The 12,321-nt window shown below is 41.8% G+C and overlaps 1 protein-coding gene across 1 annotated transcript in view; it reads left to right on the forward strand.

Moving 5' to 3' along the window:
* Positions 1-12,321, forward strand: part of LOC128689485 (chordin-like protein 2) — a 468,423-nt gene that overhangs the window by 443,197 nt on the left and 12,905 nt on the right. The window contains exons 7-8 of the mRNA XM_070086387.1: positions 3,357-3,466; positions 4,006-4,171. Coding sequence (XP_069942488.1) covers positions 3,357-3,466; positions 4,006-4,171 — 276 coding nt within the window. The remainder of the gene's footprint in view (positions 1-3,356; positions 3,467-4,005; positions 4,172-12,321) is intronic.

Consider the following 12,321-nt stretch of genomic DNA (forward strand, 5'->3'; position numbering starts at 1 on the left):
CACAGCTCTCACCCGGGGTTGTGTAATACACAGCTCTGACCCGCGGCTGTGTAATACACAGCTCTCACCCTGGGCTGTGTAATACACAGATTTGACCCGGGGCTGTGTAATACACAGCTTTGACCCGGGGTTGTGTAATACACAGCTTTGACCCGGGGCTGTGTAATACACAGCTCTGACCCGGGGTTGTGTAATACACAGCTCTGACCGGGGTTGTGTAATACACAGCTCTGACCCGGGGTTGTGTAATACACAGCTCTGACCCGGGGTTGTGTAATACACAGCTCTGACCCGGGGTTGTGTAATACCCAGCTCTCACCCGGGGTTGTGTAATACACAGCTCTGACCCGGGGCTGTGTAATACACAGCTCTGACCCGGGGTTGTGTAATACACAGCTCTCACCCGGGGTTGTGTAATACACAGCTCTGACCCGGGGCTGTGTAATACACAGCTCTGACCCGGGGCTGTGTAATACACAGCTCTGACCCGGGGTTGTGTAATACACAGGAAATCTACAAGACAATCTTGAGAGGTTTCCCACGTATGACCTCTTAGTACTGATACTCACTAGGCTGTTGTCAGAGCCTGCCACACTTTTCTCCTAACTCATTATGTGTGCGTAACCTTGTATTCCAGGTTGACATCCACCCCACCTATAAATATGACCATTCTTTCGAGAAATCAAGTATCGCTTCGACTCCAGTTTCTTGGCGGAAGCCTATTATTATTATTATTATTATTATTATTATTATTATTATTATTATTATTATTATTATTATTATTATTATTATTATATCAAATATCCTTTTCCTTCCTTAATTTTTTTCGTGTATAACTTCAGAACGCCTCGTCCGATCGGCCTCATATTTTTGTAGCAGGTTTACTGTAACCAAAGAAATACCCAAGCAACCACTGACATGCAGGTGCCGTTTGGTAAATTTTATAAAGACCTGAGGCTTGAGAACGCTTCTTCTGATAGGCTTCACACACTTACGTGTCCTACATATAAGACTGGGGGTTGTTAGCGGAGTATGTAGGTGGCAATTTGCCAATTTTAGTTTAAAATGGAATGGTACTTGTTTTTAATGGCTGACGCTTATTAGGCTTTATAAGTAATAAGTTGTCTTAAAATTAGGTACATTTAGTCTAAATAAAAGTTTTTAACAAGTTTATTAACACAGTTGAAAACATCGGAATTGTTGGATTCTGTACGATGACTAGAGAATGCTTTTTGTGGTCGGCTTCAAACTTTTAACGCTGGTATGTTTTCTCAGAGGAATTATTATTATTATAATCAAGGGGGAAGCACTAAACCCATTCTCAGAGGAAGCTTCGTATTGATTTTGGATTGTGTAAATTTTAACTTGCAAGTTTTATAAACAAACAGGTTTCTGTGCAACGACTGGAGAATGACTCTTTTATTCGCCTTCAAACTTTAAAAGTTAGTGTCTCTCATCCACATTAAGATTTTTCACTTGATTTCGTGCAACTGCCATTTTTCCAATTTTATTGAAACATTTTAGAAGTGAAATACTGGTTTCATGATATAATTTGTGACTGTGTTGTGAGACAGACCTGTTCGGCATAGGCTAGTAAGTTTACTGGCAGGTAGGTACCGAATGCTTGTCAGGAAACAAGTGTTTCCTGACGCGGGTCTCAATCATATGATGACCCAAAGCTGAAGCTTTTAGTCATCCGACCGAGGACTTCCGCTGGCTTACCGGTTAACCTCTTTAAAAATTATGGTATGATAATAACCATTACTTAGTTATATGTGTAGTTATGTTTACTGCAGTGCTCCTTCATTCTTATGTTCTTATATACACCATTCACTATAACTGTACTCGGTATCTGTGAAATTATTATTATTATTATTATTATTATTATTATTATTATTGTGAATAAATTACCTGCATGAGATTTACAGGGTATTACCTGAATTATTACAGACAAGTAACTTGGGTCATATAAGTGGGACGTAAGTCACAGTAGGTCTCCGAACTGTAACTCCCTCGATGCCCACTTCTTCACCACTCTCACGAAAAGCTAGACCTGACCTTATATTAATAATTACAATATTAAACATTAATACCAATAATGGTAAATTATCAAATAATGTGGACTGTATATGATTAGGCTTACTGGGTACACAAAAGAAATTCGTATCACCACTTATCATTTAATTACTGGATCATAATCATTTTATGGAAATTCACCCTAGCTACCTCTACAACTACGATGTACGATGGCCAATGCAAAAACTACTGTACCTTATGTGTAAGCATCACTTGGCTAAAGTGTGTTGTTGGGAAAGATTCATTGATGTCCTCTATTTTTCCTTCCGAATTGTAAGAGCGTTCCACACTATTTATCCCAGTTCTTCAGCAGGAACGTGTCAGCAATTTCTAGATTACGGACTGAGGCCGATATACACCAATTGACCTTCGAGAATGCCTGATTACATTGCACAATTCAGTCCAGTATTCACACATTAAATTCAATATGGCGTCCCCCTCTGCGGCGTCACTTCCCTGGCTGCTCTGCCTTCCCCTCACTCGAAATTTCTTGAAGGGTCCAAATAGCATCACATTTTAATATGCAATTATATTATTCATTTATATGTTCTAGATTTAGGAAATTATGTAAAAATTTCCACAGTATCAATATTTCAGTACACTTAAAAATTCACACCAAGCTACTTTCGCAACACTCAACTGTAAATTGCCATGGTATCTGTTTCATAGCATCACATGACACTGTACCGACCTATGAATCTTATTGTTATTTCACACCTTCGCAGGGCGAGGTATCTAAATTACTTTCACTGTATAGCCATTTGACTGTTCCATCACCTAATAGGAACTGTTTCTCTGAATCACTGTCTCGAAACACTACGAATTACGTTTTTCCTAACTAGTCACTTCTTGACTGACGAACACTTCCTAACTGGCCTAGCAGGCTGGTTGGTTGGTTAATTGGGTTTCAACTCTATCGACTTCGTGAGGCTCATTAAGGTTGCATGTTGCTTGTTCAACACTAGTCAAGAACACTAATCCTTAAAATAAGTATTAAAGTAAAATATCAGTATACGCTAACCGAGAGATTTATCTGTGAGTGTATGTATGTTTGTACCCCAAGTTAACATCTGTACCTCCAGCTGTAAACATGACCATTCTTTACAGAATGATATATTCTTCAGAAATCAAGCATAGTTTTGACTCTTCCTGACGGAAACCAATTATTATTATTATTATTATATACAGAAAGCGGGTAAATTCAGGGTTGTCAGTTAGTTCAGGGATAACTGTGTCAAAAACTAAAGGTTAAGTGTGACTGAGCTTGTTGTGATTCACAGTAAGTGGACCAACTCCCAGCGCCGGGGACACAGTGCGGTGCCTGAGTGAGAGGACCCAGCAGGCAGTGTGGCTCAACAACGGTGCTGGCAACAACACAGGCGTCCTCCACGTATGTTACCTTACCTTAGCCTCCTCAAGGAAGACCTGACCCGCCACTCTCCACCCAAGCCATATCTTGTTTCATCCAGAGAATACTGAACATCTGACCCATCCTCAAGCCTCACCTTACCTTACTGCACTTAAACCATATGTAAACACTACTACTTAAACAAACACCCTCCCAACACCTACACCCCACACCACCAACACTACTACTGACACAAACACCCAACCCCCACACCACCACTATTACCTACACAACCACACTCCTCGCAGCCAACACCGACCCACTACACACCAAGTTTTATTAGTTGTAATAGCACTAGTAGTACTTTTATTGATATACGTATATGTTAATAATGATAGTACATTAATATGTACTATATATATATATATATATATATATATATATATATATATATATATATATATATATATATATATATATATATATATATATATATATATATAAGAGAGAAGAGAGAGAGAGCATGATTGTGAGTGATCTTTGAAGACCTGTGAGTTGATGTTTTGTGTTGGTATTGACAGTATGTATTTGAACCTGTGGAGGGGTCGAGCAGCGTGTTGCACCTGCACCGCATGATCATCAAGAGTCGCAACCTGGAAAACCTGGCCATCTACGACATCTCTAGGGAAGAGTTCAAAGACCTACGTTCTACCTACACCTTCACTCTCCTCGGCGGCACCACCACCAGTAAGTTACTCCTGTGTTACACCACCAGTAAGTTACTCCTGTGTTACACCACCAGTAAGTTACTCCTGTGTTACACCACCAGTAAGTTACTCCTGTGTTACACCACCAGTAAGTTACTCCTTTGTTACACCACCAGTAAGTTACTCCTGTGTTACACCACCAGTAAGTTCTGTGTTACACCACCAGTAAGTTACTCCTGTGTTACACCACCAGTAAGTTACTCCTGTGTTACACCACCAGTAAGTTACTCCTGTTACACCACCAGTAAGTTACTCCTGTGTTACACAACCAGTAAGTTACTCCTGTGTTACACCACCAGTAAGTTACTCCTGTGTTACACCACCAGTAAGTTACTCCTGTGTTACACCACCAGTAAGTTACTCCTGTGTTACACCACCAGTAAGTTACTCCTGTGTTACATCACCAGTAAGTTACTCCTGTGGTACACCACCAGTAAGTTACTCCTGTGGTACACCACCAGTAAGTTACTCCTGTGTTACACCACCAGTAAGTTCCTCCTGTGATAAACCACCAGTAAGTTCCTCCTGTGATACACCACCAGTAAGTTACTCCTGTGGTACACCACCAGTAAGTTACTACTGTGGTACACCACCAGTAAGTTACTACTGTGGTACACCACCAGTAAGTTACTACTGTGGTACACCACCAGTAAGTTCCTCCTGTGGTACACCACCAGTAAGTTCCTCCTGTGGTACACCACCAGTAAGTTACTCCTGTGATACACCACCAGTAAGTTCCTCCTGTGATACACCACCAGTAAGTTCCTCCTGTGATACACCACCAGTAAGTTCCTCCTGTGATACACCACCAGTAAGTTACTACTGTGGTACACCACCAGTAAGTTCCTCCTGTGATACACCACCAGTAAGTTCCTCCTGTGATACACCACCAGTTACTCCTGTGGTACACCACCAGTAAGTTCCTCCTGTGATACACCACCAGTAAGTTCCTCCTGTGATACACCACCAGTAAGTTACTCCTGTGGTACACCACCAGTAAGTTACTACTGTAGTACACCACCAGTAAGTTACTCCTGTGGTACACCACCAGTAAGTTACTCCTGTGGTACACCACCAGTAAGTTACTACTGTAGTACACCACCAGTAAGTTCCTCCAGTGATACACCACCAGTAAGTTCCTTCGGTGGTACACCACCAATAAGTTCCTCCTGTGATACACCACCAGTAAGTTCCTTCGGTGGTACACCACCAGTAAGTTACTCCTGTGGTACACCACCAATAAGTTCGTCCTGTGATACACCACCAGTAAGTTACTCCTGTCATACACCACCAGTAGGTTACTTCTGTGATACACCACCAGTAAGTTACTTCTGTGGTACACCACCAGCAAGTTACTCCTGTGGTACACTACCAGCAAGTTCCTCCTGTGGTACACCACTAGTAAGTTACTCCTGTGGTACACCACCAGCAAGTTCCTCCTGTGGTACACCAGTAAGTTACTCCTGTGGTACACCACCAGTAAGGTCCTCTTGTGGTACACCACCAGTAAGTTACTCCTGTGGTACACCACCAGTAAGTTACTCCTGTGGTACACCACCAGTAAGTTACTCCTGTGGTACACCACCAGTAAGTTACTCCTGTGGTACACCACCAGTAAGTTACTCCTGTGGTACACCACCAGTAAGTTACTCCTGTGGTACACCACCAGTAAGTTACTCCTGTGGTACACCACCAGTAAGTTACTCCTGTGGTACACCACCAGTAAGTTCCTCCTGTGGTACACCACCAGTAAGTTACTCCTGTGGTACACCACCAGTAAGTTACTCCTGTGGTGCACCACCAGTAAGTTCCTCCTGTGATACACCACCAGTAAGTTACTCCTGTGGTACACCACCAGTAAGTTACTCCTGTGGTACACCACCAGTAAGTTACTCCTGTGGTACACCACCAGTAAGTTACTCCTGTGGTACACCACCAGTAAGTTACTCCTGTGGTACACCACCAGTAAGTTACTCCTGTGGTACACCACCAGTAAGTTACTCCTGTGGTACACCACCAGTAAGTTACTCCTGTGGTACACCACCAGTAAGTTACTCCTGTGGTACACCACCAGTAAGTTACTCCTGTGGTACACCACCAGTAAGTTACTCCTGTGGTACACCACCAGTAAGTTACTCCTGTGGTACACCACCAATAAGTTACTCCCGTGGTACACCACTAGTAAGTTATGTGATGCACCACCAGTAACTACCTTGTGTTGTTCACCACCCACCAGTAATTCTTTCTGAGAGGCATCACCATCACCACCACAATCACCACCAGCATCACCAGTAACTCCCTTCTGCATAGTATGTCAGAAATATCAGCTTGGTCTGTAATAACTTTATCACGTACTTGTAGAAATAAAGATTGTTATCATTTATTATTATTATTATTATTATTATTATTTTTTTTTATTATTATTATTATTATTATTATTATTATTATTATTATTATTATTATTATTAAAGATATTTTCAGAGAGCAGGCTAACTGCACTACCCTCCTTCAAGACATTACGAGTGGTGCCAGCAGAGCGACCCAGTCCCCTCACTTTGTTTATTGAGTACAATGCTACTGCAAACACGGAACTTCCTGGCCCGCACCTTTATTATTCTGTGTTGGCAGCCAGAAGACATCCCCCCCTGTCTCTATGCTGTCTAACCCACCTCCAGTACCAGCCTCAACCATCACTCTCAGTACTCTCCCATCACCACTACTGTACTCTCTCATCACCACTACTGTACTCTCTCATCATTACTACTGTATTCTCTTATCACACCCTCTATTGTACCTTCCCATCATCACTGCTGTACTCTCCCATCACTCTATTGTACTCTCTCATCACCACTTCTATTGTACTCTCTCATCACAACCAGAGCTGCAAATATTCCACTTAACATAACACTAAATGGATCACCCATCACAAGACTCACGGAGGGAAATTCCTAGGAATCCACCTAGACAGTAGCCTCAAATTCCAGACACATATACAACAAATTTCCAAGAAAATCTCAAAGACAGTAGGCACACTATGAAAGATATGGTACTATGCTCCACAATCAGCTCTCCTTGCTCTGTATCATTCACTCATCTACCCTTATCTCACATATGGAATTTGTGCATTGGGATCAGCAACATTAAATCGCCTAAGGCTTCTAATAACCCTGCACAAGGCTTCAATCAGAATGATAACAAATTCCCACTCGCGACAGCATACTCCATCTCTATTTAAAAGTCTAAATTTGCTCACCACAAAGACCATCCACATTTATTCATGTGCCTAGTACATACATAGAACAATACACGCAAACAAAAACCCTCGACTCAAACTTCTCATCAACCTTAACAGGACACACGACCATAACACAAGACACAGATCTCTTTTTGATATACCTCGTGTCCATATCACACTGTGTAAACTCTATGCACATAAAGGCCTCCAAAATCTGGAATTCATTACCAGAATATACTAAAGTAACCCGGTCTGAAAATCAATTTAAGACTCTTCTAAAAAAAACACTTTCTCAGGACTAAATAATCAACACTCAATATTTAACATTACCAATAAATCTCCCAATTACTTAAATCTTAAAACTTCAAGACAACATACAGTAAATTGATCATCTTGTTTGTTATACACTGTAATGCGACAAATCTGTACAACTATAATGCTTCAATATCAAAATGTTCAAATTTCATTGTTACAAATACTAAACTGTACTTCATATTGTAAATTGTTTACGGTAATTTTTACCACTGAACCTTTCATTGCTTAGTTAATTTTAAGTTAAATTTAATCCTGTCCATAATGCTCTGCATACAAGCGGCTTTTGGCATGTTCACCCAACTACTGTAATTCCTTGTACAACTGTGTATCATGTCCAGATAAAATATATGAATGGATGAATATGAACTCTGTCACACCTATTGTACTCTCTCATCACACCCTCTGTTGTACTCTCTCATCACCACCTCTATTGTACTCTCTCATCACACCCTCTGTTGTACTCTCTCATCACCACCTCTATTGTACTCTCTCATCACACCCTCTGTTGTACTCTCTCATCACACCCTCTATTGTACTCTCTCATCACACCCTCTGTTGTACTCTCATCACCACCTCTATTGTACTCTCTCAGCATACCCTCTATTGTACTCTCTCATCACACCCTCTATTGTACTCTCATCACACCCTCTGTTGTACTCTCTCATCACCACCTCTATTGTACTCTCTCATCACACCCTCTGTTGTACTCTCTCATCACACCCTCCATTGTACTCTCTCATCACACCCTCTCTTGTACTCTCTCATCACCACCTCTATTGTACTCATCACCACCTCTATTGTACTCTCTCATCATACCCTCTATTGTACTCTCTCATCACCACCTCTATTGTACTCTCTCATCACCACCTCTATTGTACTCTCTCATCACCACCTCTATTGTACTCTCTCATCACACCCTCTATTGTACTTTCTCATCACCACCTCTGTTGTACTCTCTCATCGCACCCTCTATTGTACTCTCTCATCACCACCGCTGTTGTACCCACTCATCACACCCTCTATTGTACTTTCTCGTCACGACCTCTGTTCTACTCTTTCGTCACTACTACCTCGCTCAACAACTACTACTATTGTATGCATATTTACTGTACCCACAGTTACCTACTATCACCACAATCGTCGCGACCAAAACCGGCTACCACCACCTACCTGCCTCTCAACCAGCCTCTGTGGTGGGAGGCCAGCCGGATCCGGCTACCACCACCTACCTGCCTCTCAACCAGCCTCTGTGGTGAGAGGCCAGCCGGATCCGGCTACCACCACCTACCTGCCTCTCAACCAGCCTCTGTGGTGGGAGGCCAGCCGGACCCCGAGTAAATAATAAAACTGAATGTCATGGGAATGCCGTTTGAAGCCTGAATAGATCTATCACTAACAAGATAACATGAACGTAGAAAAGTACGTTTCTATAGAGCGGCTTGGAATGTGAACAGACTGACTGATATTGGTAGTAGCCAGGCTTAGGCTTAATTGCAGGAACTTCCAGTTTGGCAGAAGTGATTATAATGCTAAATGCTGGTGATCAGTGTTATTCTCACTTTTTTGAACACTATGTACTTAATTGTCATGGTATATGGTAGAGTATACCGAGACTATGGAAATGAGACGATGCGGATGCCTCATTTGTATATAAGTTGTATGTATTATTTACCCATCCATCTGGCATGCCGGTGTCTCGACCATCACCTCTCACTCTGCTCTGTGTTGATTCTTGAGTGAACCTCAGCCCAGACGTGTGCCCAGTACAGAAGCATCTGTGCATGATCACTCTTATTTACAGTTTGGAGTTCACATTACCAAAGATTCTAAACACAACAGTACTGATGGAAATGATACGATTACGGTAGACGTTTATTTAACGTTTGACCCAGCAATGGTCTCTAACATTTGGTGAAACGTTATATAAATAAGGGTAGTTACCGTATTTTTTCTTTTTCACTTATTGTCGGCATTTTGTTATCGTCTCCAACACAACAATAGTGATGAAGAAGACAATAACTGCATTAAACACTTTTATTGCTACAATGTTTCATTCACGAGTGAGCAAGACGTTACGCATGGACGTTACATGACTCACGAAATAATAATGACACGATTGCAAACAAACCATACCCCGGCCGGGATTGAACCCGCGGTCAGAGAGTCTCAAAACTCCAGACCGTCGTGTTAGCCACTAGACCAGCTAGCCACAATAAGATTCGTCCAACTAAGTATATTTCTACACCATAGGAAGGTTAGCACAGGCACCACTGTGACCACAAATGCAAGTTTTTACAGACGAATCTCCAGCTAGCGTGGCCGTGACGAACTCTAGCTCAAGTCCCTTCACTGACGGCAGTGAAGGGACTTGAGCTAGAGTTCGTCACGGCCACGCTAGCTGGAGTTTTGAGACTCTCTGACCGCGGGTTCAATCCCGGCCGGGGTATGGTTATGGACGTTACATCATAAACGTTACATTATGGACGTTACAGCTTCTACCATAGTCACAAACAACCGGGTGTACCGCAATATTCTAGCAGCAGGAAAATGTCAGACTATATCTAATTACAAAAAAAATTGTCTTCTACTATGTTACAGTGATTAATATTTAATAATCATTATATTCAAAATAAAGGCAAGAGAAGTAGGTGTAACGGAAGTAAAATATTCATAATTGGCGTGTGATGTACACAGCAGTATGGTCCATACTTTCTGAAGATAAATTACCATTAACAGAAAGGAACAGATGACTTTGTTAAAGAACACATGTGTCCATGGTTCTGTCAGCTGCTCTCCTGTCACGACTGTTGTTGTCTGCGTTGCAGTATTCCTGTCTGCTTTACTGATGTATACATTCTGCGTTACTGATGTATACATTCTGCGTTACTGATGTATACATTCTGCGTTACTGATGTATACATTTTCCAAAACAAGTGTGGATGTGTTCTCAGGGTTTAGAAACACACGTAAGCAAACACTAAAGCATATTAAAAAATATTTCGGTTCTGGGACCTTGATCACTAAGGTTAGAAGTAATCAAGGTCCCACGACCGAAACGTTTTCTAATACGTATGTCCTAGGGTTTACTTACGTGTCTTTCTAAACCAACTTGTAGGTATCTATGTCTTCTTATACCTCACTTGTTGGTTTATACCATGTCTTCTGTTACCTCACTTGTTGGTTTATACCATGTCTTCTGTTACCTCACTTGTTGGTTTATACCATGTCTTCTGTTACCTCACTTGTTGGTTTATACCATGTCTTCCGTTACCTCACTTGTTGGTTTATACCATGTCTTCTGTTACCTCACTTGTTGGTTTATACCATGTCTTCTGTTACCTCACTTGTTGGTTTATACCATGTCTTCTGTTACCTCACTTGTTGGTTTATACCATGTCTTCTGTTACCTCACTTGTTGGTTTATACCATGTCTTCTGTTACCTCACTTGTTGGTTTATACCATGTCTTCCGTTACCTCACTTGTTGGTTTATACCATGTCTTCTGTTACCTCACTTGTTGGTTTATACCATGTCTTCTGTTACCTCACTTGTTGGTTTATACCATGTCTTCTGTTACCTCACTTGTTGGTTTATACCATGTCTTCTGTTACCTCACTTGTTGGTTTATACCATGTCTTCTGTTACCTCACTTGTTGGTTTATACCATGTCTTCTGTTACCTCACTTGTTGGTTTATACCATGTCTTCTGTTACCTCACTTGTTGGTTTATACCATGTCTTCTGTTACCTCACTTGTTGGTTTATACCATGTCTTCTGTTACCTCACTTGTTGGTTTATACCATATCTTCTGTTACCTCACTTGTTGGTTTAATCTCATTTCTTCCATTTTCTCGGATGTATCACACTGCTGACTCTTCAACAAGGGCTCCTCCTTGTAGATCCTATGGTTCATACTCTTCAACAAGGGCTCCTCCTTGCAGATCCTATGGTTCATACTCTTCAACAAGGGCTCCTCCTTGTAGATCCTATGGTTCATACTCTTCAACAAGGGCTCCTCCTTGTAGATCCCATGGTTCATACTCTTCAACAAGGGCTCCTCCTTGTAGATCCCATGGTTCATACTCTTCAACAAGGGCTCCTCCTTGTAGATCCCATGGTCCATACTCTTCAACAAGGGCTCCTCTTTGTAGATCCCATGGTCCATACTCTTCAACAAGGGCTCCTCCTTGTAGATCCCATGGTCCATACTCTTCAACAAGAGCTCCTCCTTGTAGATCCCATGGTCCATACTCTTCAACAAGGGCTCCTCCTTGTAGATCCCATGGTTCATACTCTTCAACAAGAGCTCCTCCTTGTAGATCCCATGGTTCATACTCTTCAACAAGGGCTCCTCCTTGTAGATCCCATGGTCCATACTCTTCAACATAGGCTCCTCCTTGTAGATCCCATGGTCCATACTCTTCAACACAGGCTCCTCCTTGTAGATCCCATGGTCCATACTCTTCAACACAGGCTCCTCCTTGTAGATCCCATGGTCCATACTCTTCAACACAGGCCCCTCCTTGTAGATCCCATGGTTCATACTCTTCAACACAGGCTCCTCCTTGTAGATCCCATGG

This window comes from Cherax quadricarinatus, chromosome 18 (genome assembly GCF_038502225.1).
Source record: "Cherax quadricarinatus isolate ZL_2023a chromosome 18, ASM3850222v1, whole genome shotgun sequence".
Lineage (NCBI taxonomy): Eukaryota > Metazoa > Arthropoda > Malacostraca > Decapoda > Parastacidae > Cherax > Cherax quadricarinatus.